At 47.3% G+C, this 16,229-nt stretch overlaps 2 protein-coding genes across 6 annotated transcripts in view; both read right to left on the bottom strand.

Annotated features, from left to right (window-relative positions):
- Positions 1-1,598: 1,598 nt before the first annotated feature.
- LOC138242017 (uncharacterized) lies at positions 1,599-9,317 on the bottom strand. Its single transcript, XM_069196690.1, has 4 exons — positions 9,258-9,317; positions 7,312-7,774; positions 6,419-6,823; positions 1,599-6,215 (listed from the first exon to the last, which is right to left on the bottom strand). Exons 2-4 carry the CDS (start codon positions 7,771-7,773, stop codon positions 2,331-2,333), a joined length of 4,752 nt encoding a protein of 1,583 aa, XP_069052791.1. The 5' UTR covers position 7,774; positions 9,258-9,317; the 3' UTR covers positions 1,599-2,330.
- A 1,521-nt stretch (positions 9,318-10,838) lies between these two features.
- The window catches only part of LOC102687500 (uncharacterized), a 28,873-nt gene continuing 23,482 nt past the window's right edge, over positions 10,839-16,229 (bottom strand). For all 5 annotated transcript variants that reach the window (XM_069196411.1, XM_069196412.1, XM_069196413.1 and 2 more), the window contains exon 4: positions 10,839-15,942. In XM_069196411.1, coding sequence (XP_069052512.1) covers positions 12,067-15,942 — 3,876 coding nt within the window. In that variant the 3' untranslated portion in view covers positions 10,839-12,066. The remainder of the gene's footprint in view (positions 15,943-16,229) is intronic.

Here is a 16,229-nt window from a genome sequence, read left to right as displayed (position 1 = left end):
TAAATTGTGCCTGGAGTCACAGAAGTACCCCCTAGTAGGTATCCCACTTGTCTGGAAGGGTCAAGAACTTGACTTCCTTTTTTTTTTAGTTAAAGGACTAAGAGTGGATATTGTTTCCCTTCACTATACTAGTTTCAATTGATTAGTTACATTATGCAATACCATAAAATAAGAGACAAAAAAAAAAAGGACAGCTTAGGTGAAAAACAGAAAAAGTTTCTTACTTTAGAAAAGTAAGAATCACTGCTCCAGTGGAGAGGTGCATAATTCCAGTCATGAACAGCCAAGCTCTCTTTGGCTATTTGCTCATTCTCTGCTCTTGAGGACAAGATTGAACAAAACACCACCACAATTCCACATGTAAGTGTCTGGCCAGAAAGGACTGGAACTGTGCACCACTGTGCTCCAGCAGAGCCCCTAGGTTAAATGGTTTGTGTACATGTTCCTCTGGACTTTCCCCAACTGTCCAGGGAGATTTAAGGCATTGTCCCTGTAGTGAAAAACCCATCCTACTCAGGCTACCACTTATCTGCACTGAAACATTTACATGTAAAAGTAAAGAGCTTTCATCCACAATCCTCAACATGTCAAAGCTCAGGTTTTACCAGGCTATTATGGAGACTATTCTGGAGACTGAAATCAAAAGGCATGTTTAAGTTCTAGAGAGATACAACAGGCAAGTTCAATCAGTCTCGAGATGCCCTAAATCATAATCATTTTTGACGTAACTTTGTCACATTAGAAGTTATGTGAACTACACAGCTCAAATTATAGCCCCTTAGCCACTTTTCTCCCTCACATTCACATCCCTCCTGCACCCAATCTCCACCTTTGCAGCCGCCCCTTGGACACTCCTCACTCTGCATGGGGTTCCCAGCCTCCTCGTCCTATGGTCAGGTTAGCCCTCAGCCAAACCGGTTAAGCCAAAGTTTGCTATGACTAAAACACTCAATGAACTTACTTGGATGTTAGTCCTAGTTTAAAAATGCTAAAGAAAACTAGTTTTAGTTGTTACAAATAAGTCTCTTGACTTGAAGTTTAACCATCCTTTTGGTTTTTGCAACTTGCAAATCAAATATTTTGCTAGTTAACCATTGTGTTAACCAAGTGTACTGTGATTCAGCTCTTGAGTCTTGGAGAATATCTGTACTGAAATGATCCTGACTTTAGAGTTTTGTTAATGGCTAAACCATTCCATAATATGTTATTAAACAGCTACCATCACGCACTATGGGGCAAAAGGCTGAGATGAAAAGAAACCGCATAAGTTATTTTCAAACCCTGTGCATGAGGTTTCTAGGTGCTTGTGAGCTAGGCATCAACACTTCACAAGAAAACAGTGCAAATTCAGAATAAAGTAAGAGGAAAGCCTCCAAGTCAAAAATAGTTACTTTATTAAATGCAACATGATCTTCTATAAAGCAAATAGAAGGAACTTCAAAAAGTGCAATTAATGAGGGATTTAACACCAAGCATTAATCGTAAATATAATGGTTAGGTCTTGTTTTTATGAAAGGGTAAAACTTTAGTTTCTGGTAATGTAGCTTTTACCCAATTGAATTCTTTATATAAAAAAGAAAGGAAACCAAAGCCAAAAGTGAAAGCTTGAACATTTTATTTTAAATCTGAAAGCTGGCCATCTCACTGGCAGTACAGACAAAATCCCCATCAAGCTCTGAGCAGGTAACATGATGGAACAGCTTTTGTGAATCAAGAGTGTAAGAGTAAATTGGGAGGGGTGGAGGAATCCATAATTCTCTTAATAGAGAATGCAACAAGAGAAACATACCCAGACACCAACACCAGGAGAGAAGAAATTCACAAGTCAACTGGTTAAGTCAAAATGACAATTGACAATGTGGGTAGAATGTCAGTTTGCACTTTCTAAAAAGGGGCAATTACAAATGTATAGACAATCCCTGCTTGATCTGATAAAGATGTCCTCAAAATCAAGGACTTGTGAATGTCTAGACCACAAAGCTGTTTCAAGTCAATCAATAAGAGAAACATCAAAATCAATGGCAACTACTAGCAGGAATTTAGTCAGGGGGCGGGGGTCTTCATCCTATCAAGTGCTATATCTTGATCACTAATTTTTTTAGGTTAGCTTTTCTCCATGACATGCCTTCACAAACATGTCAGGCCCCAAAAATAACCCAAAGTTTTCTAGCTTCGGTCATGGCAGAACTACATCTGCAGAAGTGGAAAAATGACAACTGCAAAAAAAACAAAACAAACATTCATATACATGCATATTAAACAGCCTACATGAAGGACTCTGATGTAGGAAAAAGTAATTTGGGTGCGATGTTACTGCATAGCAGTTGCTTTCATGGTAGGCATTTCATGAATTTCATCCTGGGGATAATGTGCATGTCTCGGACATCATTGTGTTGAAGCAGCCAGCATAAATAGCGCTCTGTTCCCATCCCCCACCCACTTGTGAGCAAGGGTTTGACCCGTCTCATATCAACATACCATTTGTAGACCTCTTCGGACACCGTGTGCTGCTTTAGAGCTTCCTGTACCTTCTCGGCAGTGGAGTGCCGTTCACCAAGCCCCAGAGTCTCCCCTAAGCCCAGGAGCAGGTCAGCCGCTTTGGCCTTCTGCTTGTTGGTGCCATCAACGTAGGCTTGATAGAAGGGGACGCCAAGGTGATCCATCTCGGTCAGCCACACGGCACCGCCAAACTTCTTGATCAGTACCCGCTCCCCTTTACGGGTCAGCTTCCTGCCGAACTGGGGCTGGCCCTCTACCACCCACTCCAGGCATTCTTCCGATGGCATCATGGTGAGGGCTTGGTCCAGTGTCACTCTGGGAAAGCCTTTCAGCCCGCTAAGCTTCTCAAGGAGGCTCTCGGCATGGGATAGGGTCCCAGCAGTCTTGAGAATGAGGTCCGCATGCCTTCGGAGTATGGAGCGAGTCAGGTACGCCACGTATGCTTCTGCTACTCCGATGGCTTTCTCCATGTCCCCCAGCAGTTCACACTCCACATGGTAAAACTGGTTCAGGTGAGTAGCATCAGGATCTTCTCCCCGGAAACTGGGGGACACATAATAGGTTCCTGGCAAACCTTCCTGAAAGCGGAGAAAGTATTCCAGAACAAACTGCATGGAATCTGCCAGATAGATATCTTGTCCAAGCAAGTTCACACGTACTGGCTCTGAATCGGATCCCAGGCCCATGGGAGAGGAGATTGTGTCTGTTGTAATGGGAGTCAAAGCATATGCATACCTGCAGGTGTTGTGGAAGAACTCCACAGTTGCATGGTAGAGGGTGTTCTGTATTTGGAAAAGGTTGCGGTACCACTGGCTTTTGATTGCTGAAATGGCATGCTCTCGGGGGTTCTCCCATGAACGAGGAGGCCTGCTTTGGGTAATCTTGGCCTGGAGGTCCTTCAAGTCCTGGGGGTTGGCAGGTGGCCCATCCACAGAAGATACATGGCCTGTGTAGATGGGGCAGAAATGTGGCTCGGGAGCCTCAGGACCTTGAGAGGGCATGATGAGAGGTACAAGCTTGGCATGGGCGTAGTCAATCTCTAACCCCTCGAAGATCAAAGCACAACTCTGGGCTCCAAGGCCCTCCTCCAGCAGCAGGGCCACCGTACTAGCAGCAAGTGCCAGCTCAATATAGTTCTCTTCATCCAGGCTGAAGAGGTCACTAGGAAGATGACGTCGAGGTGCCAGCACTGTAAAACCAGGCGAGTTGGGGAAAGGGGTAAGAAAGGCCACGTGGGCATCATCCTCCCACACTCTCCATTGCTTCTTCTCTACACCTTGCACAATGCGCGAGAACAGATTATCATCTGCGGAATCGCCAAAGAAGTGATAGCTGGGGGTAGGAATGGGTGACCTCAGCTTAGCCTGGATCCTTGCCTGGACCTCCTCTAGGTCTGCATCTGTAGCTCGTGGGCCATTCTTGGAAGTGCAGTAGCCTCGATACTGGGGATGGAACTCCTTCTCTTCATGAAGATGTGGCTTCCACTCTGGTTCTAACCCATGCAGTGGGAGCAACTTGACATGGGCTGGTTGATCCGCCTGAGCCTCCGCCATCAGAGCACACCGGTGAACTGGCATCTGCTGGCACAGCAAGCCAGCCACAGCTCGAGCCCCCAGCATCAGTGCTGTGTACTCTGGCAGAGGCAGATGAAAGATACTGGATTGCCAACTTGGGCTCTTTGAGGTCAGGATAGTGGTGCCAGGAGTCCAGGGATTAGGATGAAGGTAGGCCACCAGATCCTCCGATTCCCAGATTACATTTAAATAAGTCTTCTTTGGTCTAAGCACTTCTGCACGTGTGACATCGCCTTTGACCGATCCTACAAACATTACTGCAGCATTGGTTTCAACCACGGCTTCCCCCTTGGAACTGACAGCAATGATGCCTCCGCAAGAGCCTTCCAAACTCTCCCTGAGGACCTCTTTGCAGGCCTCTCTCAAACTGTATCCTTTTAGGTTGTACATGTGGGCCACTTTGCTGGCTACCGTATTTCTCAAAAAAACGTCACCATCTCCTGAGCAGGTCACAGCCACGTTCTCATCTGCATAAATCCCTGCACCCACCACAGCCGTGTCCCCGATCCGTCCCTTCCACTTGCCCACAAGTCCACCAGTAGAGGTAGCAGCTGCCAGTTTCCCCCAGCGATCAAGGGCTATAGCCCCAACAGTCTGGGGGTGGCTAGGTCTTGTGGTGAGGCCACTCCGTTTTGCTTGGAGCTCCATCCAGCGTAAGTCCGTATGGAAATAATCTGAATCCACAGCCTTCTCTTTCAGAGTTTCCAAAAAGGATTCAACCCCTCCACCAGAAAGCAGGGCATGGGGGGATTTTTCCATAACCAGACGGGCAACTTTTACTGGGTTTTTAATGGTCCGCAGACAAGCCACAGATCCTGAGCGCTTTCCACAGCCCTCAATGATGGTTGCTTCCATTTCCTGTTCACCATCCTGGTTGTATACAGAGCCCTTGCCAGCATTGAACAGGAAGCAGTCTTCAAGGGCTGCAACACATTTCTCCACAGCATCAAGACTGCTCCCCCCAGAAGAGAGCACCTGAGCCCCAAGCGAGGCAGCGGCTCTCAAGGAAAACTCAATGACCTCCACCACCTCCTGCTTCAACATCATCTCCTCACCCGCTCCTCCATGAATGATCAGGGTACCATTTTGAACTAATTTTGGAGTTGTCCCACTTGGATATACTTCTTCAATCAGACTCTGGCCTGGAAGGTTAAAATTCTGATTTATATCGCCCCCTTTTTTCTTATCTTCAGAAGAGTCTACTCTTCCCATCTTCTGGAAGGACCCCAGCAGGCTTTCAACAGCACCCATCTGCTCCGTGATGGCATATCTCAGAGCCAGACCCTTCACCAGCATAAGTGCTCCGTTCAGGTTCTTCTGAAGGCTTTCCAGACATTCAACGAAGGTCCCTTTGCCTGAAAGCACCATTCGAACCCGATCTCTCCTTCCCATGTATGAGACTGCAAGCTGATCTGTAGCATAGACATTGCCCACCCCGCATTCCACCCCAACCACAAGGTCTTTACCAGTGAGGTAGACTGAAGGACAGCCAAAGGGTTCGAGGAACTGCTTGAGTCGGCTGCCCTGAGGAAGAGAGTTGCGGAGGATGGACAGATGTGGACCAATGCCTTGGCCACTCTTGGTGGCCTTGATGAGCTCTTTGTGCAATTTGAAAGCCTGGTGAAAAAGGCTATAGAGCTCTTCAGGACTGTACTGGACACTGGAAAGCAAAGCCCTCACCAGCTCCCTAGATTGCTTGGTCATGGTGTATGTGGGGTCACATCGGCCATGCTTGTAGTGGCGCATATGGGTTGGCGTGACCAAGAGAAAAGCATCCTCTCCACAGGTCTGCTTAAGTGCCAGCTGCAGGGAGAAGTTGACCCAAGCGTCATATACTCCTCTTTGCCCCCGCAAGGTCGAGAACACATCTGGATAGGAGGAGATCTCAAAGGTGACGATCTTGTGGACAGGTTCTGGTGATGATGGGATATCTGGATGGTGTTCGTCTCGTAGGGAGAAAATCAGGGGCTTCACTGGAGGGGTCTCAGGTGTCCCCAACTGCAGGTCTAGTCCATCTAATTTAACTGCTTCAGAAAGGTGCCACACACCCTCTGCCACTATTCCTGCCACCATGCCATCCACAGCACTGTGCTCAAACACCATGCCCGCTGTGCCATCCTTAAAGACCACCACGTTGACCACCTAGGCCCAGGGGAAAGGAAGAACGGATCACTACAAAAGAACCTTACAGAATAAGATTTGTTCTAAGTCAACTTGTATAAAAAGTTAAATTCAACACCCGTCTCGGGATGATAGTAGCAACCATTTATCAAGTGATACCTTCAAGCACAGAATGTTCTTTAAATCAAAAATAAACCACTAAAACTTAGTTCTGCTGGCCATACCTTGTCATAATATCTGAAGTAGTGCCCGCCCTCGCTGCCCTTCCCCAGCTTCAAAGCGTTCAGCGCATCTGCTGGATCGGGTGGAGGGTGGCCGTCTTCCAGCACCAGAGCGACCACCGCACTCTCCAGGACCTCCATCACCTGCGCCACCGCACTCCCGCCTTGCTCCAGCAGGGTGCGCCTCAGGGCGTACCACACCCGCCGCTGCAGGCCAGAGAAGCTGCAGATGGGAACCTGTGTGCTCCTGTCCAGATCTGCATGGCGGAGCACCTCAGACACCTGCCTGTGGATTTCTGGGAGAGGCAGGGGAGAGAGGGAGCCCCCCTCTACCGAGCGGGACAGGATATTCACGGGGAAGACAGCTCCCGCGTGGAACAGTACAGCATGGAGGCTTTGTGGGTACACCTAGAAAGTAACACTCTGGTTAATGCAATTTGAAAATTAACGTTCTATTATGGTTAGACTCCCTCTACTAAGTAGGTTCGATATCAGGAATTAAATGCACATTTGAAGGTTATGCAACCTTACAGCTCTTTAAACCAAGCAGTTCACTACTCAGATCTTGGATCTGAACCCACAGCCTCCAGGTTTCAGGGTTATGATAGTACTAAGGCCAAGAGCCCCGTCTCAACACCAGGTTTAATGGAGCAACTTTATTCCTCCCCCCACATTTTATTGTTCAAACTCCAAACAGGAAAATAGTGTGAACTACGCCAGACAAGGAATCCACTACGAAAGACCAAATCCAATGTTATATAAATCTAGCCAGCATCAAGTTCTTATTTAAATGAAAAGGAATACCTTTAACTCCTCCCTTATCTTTGTTCAGTAGGAGTTAATTGTGGACAAAAATCAGAAACAAGAACAATACAAATAAAAACGCTTTGCCAAACCTTGATCTCGTCTCGGGTTTCTCCAGGCAAGCGGCTGGCAGAGAAGACCTCCGACTGCTGGGTGCGCTCGGTCAGGGCACCTCCTTCGACCAGCCAGGGTTCGCTCCTCAGTTTGGCCACTGCCCACAGCAGGGCAGCCGCCCTGTCCACCTGAACCCGATCGCGCCGCTCGGGGCACTGCTGGGCAGCGGAGGAGGACAGTAGCGCAGGGATAGCGGTTGAAGTAGGCAGGGGATCTGGGAGGGAGAGGAGACGGGTCTTGAACTGCTCCGTCACCCAGTTCTCCTTGCCCGCCACTTGGGTAGCAAAACGGGAATGAATATCCTGCAGTAACCCCTCCTGCTCCTTGAGGGCGCTGCAGTACTGCAGGTAGAGCTCAGGCTCCAGGGTTAGCTGCAGCACACGACTGGCTTCCTTCAGGGTGCGCTCCAGATCAGGAACAGGGAAGCTGAGCAGTGCCATCCTGTGGACAGGAGGACCCAGCGGTGTTAGATATTGTACACTGAGGCAGTAGAACTAGATTGTAAGCCCATGAGAAGTAGCTTATCAAGAGAACAGCCTATTCAGGAGTTATCAATACTCTAGAAGAGTAATCGCACAGAAAAAAGAACCAGTGCTGTGCAGAAGTATTCAAACCTCACATTTTGTTTCTTTAATGCTTTCAGTTTGACACCAACTGCTACCTCCCAGTATCTTGTATGCACAATGTACTACACACAAACAACTGTGCTTGCAGTCCCCACCCCCAAAGGAGTCTATTAATGCAAAAACTTTCTAATCCTGAGGCCATATATACCCCCATCCATGAGGCTCCTCCTTGCTATGCAAACTTAAGCAATTACATGCTGCAAGTTGAGACTCATTTCAAAAGTGTTCAATGTTCAAAAAGGTGAACTTGTGAAGCTGCAGTTTTAAGCATACAAAGAAAAAAACATTCAATAAGCTCAGCTCATGTGACTGGGCAGAGAAATCCTACTGCCAATATGGTTTACTTCTCATTCAATTAATTGGATAAAATGTCACAACTAATAAAGCCCCAATTATCCCATGTACTACTTGTGAACTGTGTGAAAGACCCCCCCCCCCCAATAAGGGCTCTCCTCCCTCTCAGGGTCTCATGGCAGTATGCTGCATTTTAACAAGATGGTTTTCCTCAGCACCAAAAGCTGATCATACAAGATCGGTATGCCAATTCCTTGAATTCATAAAAGGTACTTCTCATCCTAAAGTATAGGACAGACACCCATTCATCCACCAATGAAGAGCTGCCTCATAGCCCCTATGTCAGTTGACCAGCAGCACTGATCAGGGGAGGATTGAGGACCTACTCCACCTAAGTTAAAGGGAGAACTTTCCAATGTTGATGCTCTCAGGGACACTAAGGAATCTGGATCCATGAAGCCGCTTTTTATAAGCAAGAAGAATGCTAAAAAAAAGTTAAATGAAGAAAACGTGAGAACGCGTCTAAGGTGGATTCAGGCTTTGAATGAATTTTACACCGCTTTAAAAAAAGGACCTTGATCTGATCAGTTCCCCAGTCAGAAGGTGAATGATACCGAAAGACACCGAGCTGGAAAATATTCTAGCTCCTACAAAAATACGCACTGTTCATTTCGTATAGTTTACTAAAATCTACCCGATTATAGTCCCATCTGCTTGATGGAACAAGTGAATGTTACAGTTACAAGGAACAGAACACAGTAATATCCAACACAGAACTAACCAAGTGCTTAAAAAAAGAAACATCAGCACATGAAAGTTCTGCCCTTAATTAAAAGGGAATAGCTGCTAAAGTTGAAGAGTTTGTGACTCCACAGGTTAGTTAGCTCCTGGTACTACCACGGAATCAGCAGGTATTTCGGCGGATAACAATAGGCATTGTGCTCGCCTCCTGACTTCCATAAGAAAAGCGCGACCAAGCCTACCGATCTCGTAAAGTTTCATACCTTACGGCGCTACCGGACAAACCTCACTCGCCAGCCCTCCCAAAATTGTCTCACAACTCCACCCAAACTCAGCTACGGGTCTTTATAACGGCTGCTGCCCGAACCAAAGCGATAGATGGGGGGGGGGAGGGTTGTCATGTGTCATGGAAATGTAAGTCGGTTAACACATCTCAATGTGTGTTATCTAAAGGTGTGTTTGTTTCGAAATAATCTATTATGTATGTAAGTGGGTGTGGCGTTTTCTCCGTGAAAAATCCGTAAAATGTATAGATATATAGCATCGTTGTGGATCCATATCCCCGCTGTGAGGGATAGGTTAGTACCGCCCACACGGGGAGTTGGAGAAATTAAATCCCAAGATTGTTTTTTTTTGGGGGGGGAGAGAGGATTCATTGTCGCCAAGTGATATTTGATTTGCCAAAGTGCTTTTCATTCTCCATCCAGCATCAAGTAGTTGAGCTGCCCATGTTCTCACTGAGACTGAAGTACATTGTACCTTATATTGTCTGAGAAGTACCCCAGGCCAATAGAAATAAACGGTCCGTTTCACTGCTGAAGGGGACAAACGAAAACGTCTTGAAATAATAAGCCATTTTTTTTCAACACAACTGATTACATCATCCTTTCGAAGTTAAAATGCATTAATCTTATTAATCATTGATTAATTAATCTACTGCCTGTCACCAAAATTCCCCAGACAAAGAGGTGCATTACTGTGCTGAGTACTATGAGTCTAAAAAATGTCTTACTCCTCCACTGGATGCCAGTACTTCCGTAGGTGCTGGGGGAATTTGCACACGTGAATCCTGAAGATGTTAATAGTCATCATCTTTCAGTGCTGAGGTATAGCAAACAGCGAAAATATAATTTACAGTACACTACACTGGCCAGAAGCGATATCACCCTGCAACTCACAAGTGGCAGCCCACTGAAGCTCAGCAGGTGTGAGCCTGGTCAGTACCTGCATAGGAGACCTCCTGGGAAAGCTGAGGTTGCTGCTGAAAGAGGTGTTAGTGGGGCCAGTAGGGGGCGCTCACCCTGCAGTCTGTGTGGGTCCTAATAGCCCAGTTTAGTGACGGGGACATTATACTGTAAAAAGGCATCATTCTTCAGATGAAACGTAAAACTGAGGTCCTGACTCTCTGTGGTAATTAAAAATCCCAGGGTGTTTCTTGAAAAGAGTAGAGGTGTTACCCCAGTGTCCTGGCCAAATTTCCCCCAGGCCATTACCAGTCATGGCCTCCTAATAATCCCCCTCTCTGAACTGGCTTCATCACTCTGCTCTCCTCCCCACTGAGAGCTGGTGTGTGGGGAGAGTACTGGTGCATCCAGGTGGGGCTGCACACTGGTGGTGGTGGAGGGGATCCCCATTACCTGTAAAGTGCTTTGAGTGGAGTGTCCAGAAAAGCACTGTATAAGTGTAAGCAATTAATCATTATTATTATCATTTAGAGATTCCAATTTGGAAAGTGTTATGATCTTATTTGGGAAAGCTATTTACTATTGCTGGCAATGTGATTTTGTCGTATGAATGAATCAAAGAAAAACAGATCTTCAGACAGCAAATTAAACCACAAGGCGAATGTTTGAATGTTTTATTGAAGATAAGAAAGTGGGTAGTACAGGCCAAATAAAATCTCTACCTAGCTCAAGCCCTGAGCAGGTGATGTAAATATTTCAAAGGGAAACCATGCGATTTAACACAAGCTGTGAAGCAAGGTATCAGCAAAGCAAATTAGGAATTCACTCAGGGAAAGCAATAACAAAATTTAAAATGATTTTGGATCAAATGTCTCCAGAGTACTAACACATGATAACTAATATGAAGTAGCAGTGTAAAGATCATAATCACATTCTTCTGCATATTACATTTCTGTTTCATTGGATGTTAGTTAAAGGGCAGGCTGTAACAAGAGAAAAACTTGCCCACACACAGATACAAAAAAGGAGGATGAATTCTGAGTGGTGGCTGGTTTGTTTCAAAATGACGATGGTTGCTGTGGATTTGAGTGTAGACAGAATAGCATAATTTGTTACTTCTGGCAAAACCCTTATGTTTCTCCTGTTAGAATGTGTTTGTGAGGTGGTCTGTCTTAGTGATCATTGCTAGATCTGATAAATCACACACAGTTAAATGGACCTCTACAGAATGTTTCTGTTTTTGTTTGAATGTGGTCTGTTGGTCTTTCTGTCTTGTGTTGTGTTGTGTTGTGTTGTGTTGCATCCACAAGCTTCTGGGTTTACGACATAGTTTCCCAAACACTACAGTAGGTATTTCCTTAAGCAGTTTGCTACAGGCAGCTCAAAAAGGTTATGGAAAGTCATCCAAATGAATGAGAGTCCATTGGGATTTTTCTTCCATCTTTGGGTCAATGTACTGCTAAAAGCTAAACATGGGTGACATAAGGAATCATAAGTAAGGAGAATGTGTTTCAGAACATTTGATGTTCTGATCACAAACAAGTTGATTTCAATGCAGCTGTTAACTAGAAGGGCCACAACAAAGCTTGAGTGAAACGTTTAGCCTCTGTCATCAGAGAAATATGTGCTTTTTTTATACATCTGCTCAAAGATCTTTTGCAAGACTTGATAAGTCAGGTTTATTTGCACTAAGGAAAACGGAAGGAGAAAAGAGTATTTAAGCTTCTATCTGAATATTTTAGAATTTCTAAAGAAAACCCTTTAGGGGTTGGTCTGAAAATAGAAGCAAAACATTTTTATGCAAACTAGCAGCCTACAGGAAAGGCATTATGCAATAGATGAATAACAAAGACACAATTTGGGAGGGGGGAGTATTGAACGGAGGAGTTCACGGTAAGTATTTCTTGGATTTCATCCTGGGGATAATGTGCAAGTCTCGGACATCATTGTGTTGAAGCAGCCAGCATAGATAGCGCTCTGTTCCCATCCCCCACCCACTTGTGAGCAAGGGTTTGACCCTTCGCATGTTGATGTACCAGGTGTATGCATCTTCGGACACCGTGTGGTGCATTAGAGCTTCCTGTACCTTCTCGGCAGTGGAGTGCCGTTCACCAAGCCCCAGAGTCTCCCCTAAGCCCAGGAGCAGGTCAGCCGCTTTGGCCTTCTGCTTATTGGTGCCATCAACGTAGGCTTGATAGAAGGGGACACCAAGGTGATCCAACTCGGTCAGCCACACGGCACCGCCAAACTTCTCGATCAGTACCCGCTCCCCTTTACGGGTCAGCTTCCTGCCGAACTGGGGCTGGCCCTCTACCACCCACTCCAGGCATTCTTCCGATGGCATCATGGTGAGGGCTTGGTCCAGTGTCACTCTGGGAAAGCCTTTCAGCCCGCTAAGCTTCTCAAGGAGGCTCTCGGCATGGGATAGGGTCCCAGCAGTCTTGAGAATGAGGTCCGCATGCCTTCGGAGCATGGAGCGAGTCAGGTACGCCACGTATGCTTCTGCTACTCCGATGGCTTTCTCCATGTCCCCCAGCAGTTCACACTCCACATGGTAAAACTGGTTCAGGTGAGTAGCATCAGGATCTTCTCCCCGGAAACTGGGGGACACATAATAGGTTCCTGGCAAACCTTCCTGAAAGCGGAGAAAGTATTCCAGAACAAACTGCATGGAATCTGCCAGATAGATATCTTGTCCGAGCAAGTTCACACGTACTGGCTCTGAATCGGATCCCAGGCCCATGGGAGAGGAGATTGTGTCTGTTGTAATGGGAGTCAAAGCATATGCATACCTGCAGGTGTTGTGGAAGAACTCCACAGTTGCATGGTAGAGGGTGTTCTGTATTTGGAAAAGGTTGCGGTACCACTGGCTTTTGATTGCTGAAATGGCATGCTCTTGGGGGTTCTCCCATGAACGAGGAGGCCTGCTTTGGGTAATCTTGGCCTGGAGGTCCTTCAAGTCCTGGGGGTTGGCAGGTGGCCCATCCACAGAAGATACATGGCCTGTGTAGATGGGGCAGAAATGTGGCTCGGGAGCCTCAGGACCTTGAGAGGGCATGATGAGAGGTACAAGCTTGGCATGGGCATAGTCAATCTCTAACCCCTCGAAGATCAAAGTACAACTCTGGGCTCCAAGGCCCTCCTCCAGCAGCAGGGCCACCGTACGAGCAGCAAGTGCCAGCTCAATATAGTCCTCTTCATCCAGGCTGAAGAGGTCACTAGGAAGACGACGTCGAGGTGCCAGCACTGTAAAACCAGGCGAGTTGGGGAAAGGGGTAAGAAAGGCCACGTGGGCATCATCCTCCCACACTCTCCATTGCTTCTTCTCTGCACCTTGCACAATGCGTGAGAACAGATTATCATCTGCGGAATCGCCAAAGAAGTGATAGCTGGGGGTAGGAATGGGTGACCTCAGCTTAGCCTGGATCCTTGCCTGGACCTCCTCTAGGTCTGCATCTGTAGCTCGTGGGCCATTCTTGGAAGTGCAGTAGCCTCGATACTGGGGATGGAACTCCTTCTCTTCATGAAGATGTGGCTTCCACTCTGGTTCTAACCCATGCAGTGGGAGCAACTTGACATGGGCTGGTTGATCCGCCTGAGCCTCCGCAATCAGAGCGCACCGGTGAACTGGCATCTGCTGGCACAGCAAGCCAGCCACAGCTCGAGCCCCCAGCATCAGTGCTGTGTACTCTGGCAGAGGCAGATGAAAGATACTGGATTGCCAACTTGGGCTCTTTGAGGTCAGGACAGTGGTGCCAGGAGTCCAGGGATTAGGATGAAGGTAGGCCACCAGATCCTCCGATTCCCAGATTACATTTAAATAAGTCTTCTTTGGTCTAAGCACTTCTGCACGTGTGACACCGCCTTTGACCGATCCTACAAACATTACTGCAGCATTGGTTTCAACCACGGCTTCCCCCTTGGAACTGACAGCAATGATGCCTCCGCAAGAGCCTTCCAAACTCTCCCTGAGGACCTCTTTGCAGGCTTCTCTCAAACTGTATCCTTTTAGGTTGTACATGTGGGCCACTTTGCTGGCTACCGTATTTCTCAAAAAAACGTCACCATCTCCTGAGCAGGTCACAGCCACGTTCTCATCTGCATAAATCCCTGCACCCACCACAGCCGTGTCCCCGATCCGTCCCTTCCACTTGCCCACAAGTCCACCAGTAGAGGTAGCAGCTGCCAGTTTCCCCCAGCGATCAAGGGCTATAGCCCCAACAGTCTGGGGGTGGCTAGGTCTTGTGGTGAGGCCACTCCGTTTTGCTTGGAGCTCCATCCAGCGTAAGTCCGTATGGAAATAATCTGAATCCACAGGCTTCTCTTTCAGAGTTTCCAAAAAGGATTCAACCCCTCCACCAGAAAGCAGGGCATGGGGGGATTTTTCCATAACCAGACGGGCAGCTTTTACTGGGTTTTTAATGGTCCGCAGACAAGCCACAGATCCTGAGCGCTTTCCACAGCCCTCAATGATGGTTGCTTCCATTTCCTGTTCACCATCCTGGTTGTATACAGAGCCCTTGCCAGCATTGAACAGGAAGCAGTCTTCAAGGGCTGCAACACATTTCTCCACAGCGTCAAGACTGCTCCCCCCAGAAGAGAGCACCTGAGCCCCAAGTGAGGCAGCGGCTCTCAAGGCAAACTCAATGACCTCCACCACCTCCTGCTTCAACATTATCTTCTCACCAGCTCCTCCATGAATGATCAGGGAAAAATTCGGGACCAGTTTTGGAGTTACGGCAGTTGGACATATTTCCTCAGTTAGACTCTGGCCTGCAAGATTCAATTTCTGATTGATTTCTTCATCTTTTTTCTCTTCTCTTTCTGTCTTCTGGAAGGACCCCAGCAGGCTTTCAACAGCACCCATCTGCCCAGCGATGGCATATCTCAGAGCCAGACCCTTCACCAGCATAAGAGCTTCGTTCAGGTTCTTCTGAAGGCTTTCCAGACATTCAACGAAGGTCCCTTTCCCTGAAAGCACCATCCGAACCCGATCTCTCCTTCCCATGTAGGAGACTGCAAGCTGATCTGTAGCATAGACATTGCCCACCCCGCATTCCACACCAACCAGAAGGTCTTTACCAGTGAGGTAGACTGAAGGACAGCCAAAGGGTTCGAGGAACTGCTTGAGTCGGCTGCCCTGAGGAAGAGAATTGCGGAGGATGGCCAAATGTGGACCAATGCCTTGGCCACTCTTGGTGGCCTTGATGAGCTCTTTGTGCTGTTTGAAAGCCTGGTGAAAGAGGCTAAAGAGCTCTTCAGGATTGTGCTGAACACTGGAAAGTAAAGCCTTCACCAGCCCGCTGGACTTCTTGGTCAGGGTGTATGTGGGGTCACATCGGCCATGCTTGTAGTGGCGCATATGGGTTGGCGTGACCAAGAGAAAAGCATCCTCTCCACAGGTCTGCTTAAGTGCCAGCTGCAGGGAGAAGTTGACCCAAGCGTCATATACTCCTCTTTGCCCCCGCAAGGTCGAGAACACATCTGGATAGGAGGAGATCTCAAAGGTGACGATCTTGTGGACAGGTTCTGGTGACAAGGATGATGGGATATCTGGATGGCGTTCGTCTTGTAGGGAGAAAATCAGGGGCTTCACTGGAGGGGTCTCGGGTGTCCCTGACTGCAGCTCAAGTCCATCTAATTTAAGTGCTTCAGAAAGGTGCCACACACCCTCTGCCACTATTCCTGCCACCATGCCATCCACAGCACTGTGCTCAAACACCATGCCCGCTGTGCCATCCTTAAAGACCACCATGTTAACCACCTAGGACCAGAGGAGACGAAGAAAATTTCATTGGAAAAGGAGAGTTATAAAACACATGCCTTTAAAATGTCTTATTCTGGACTATGAAGTCTATGTATATAATAGTTTCTTTATAAAAAAACTTGAAATGGTTCATGTGAGCCGGCTGAGGTCCCTGCAACCCGCAGGGAGGGCGATGACGTCACCGTGCCCAAACTAGCTCCGCTACAATTACATTATGTAAAATTTCAGCTCAAATGACTTTGACACTGCCCCTTTGCAGAGAATGTTTTTCCATCAAATGATGT

Source organism: Lepisosteus oculatus, chromosome 12, assembly GCF_040954835.1.
Source record: "Lepisosteus oculatus isolate fLepOcu1 chromosome 12, fLepOcu1.hap2, whole genome shotgun sequence".
NCBI lineage: Eukaryota > Metazoa > Chordata > Actinopteri > Semionotiformes > Lepisosteidae > Lepisosteus > Lepisosteus oculatus.
This window is presented reverse-complemented; position numbering and strand designations above follow the sequence as displayed.

Bases quoted from the DNA above. Each gene is read 5' to 3' on its own strand.
- LOC138242017 (XM_069196690.1), bottom strand. From the start codon at position 7,773: ATGGCACTGCTCAGCTTCCCTGTTCCTGATCTGGAGCGCACCCTGAAG. The intron at 6,824-7,311 runs GTTTGGCAAAGC...GTTACTTTCTAG, and splicing joins AAACCCGAGACGAGATCAAG to GTGTACCCACAAAGCCTCCA. The intron at 6,216-6,418 runs GTATGGCCAGCA...CCCTGGGCCTAG, and splicing joins ACTTCAGATATTATGACAAG to GTGGTCAACGTGGTGGTCTT.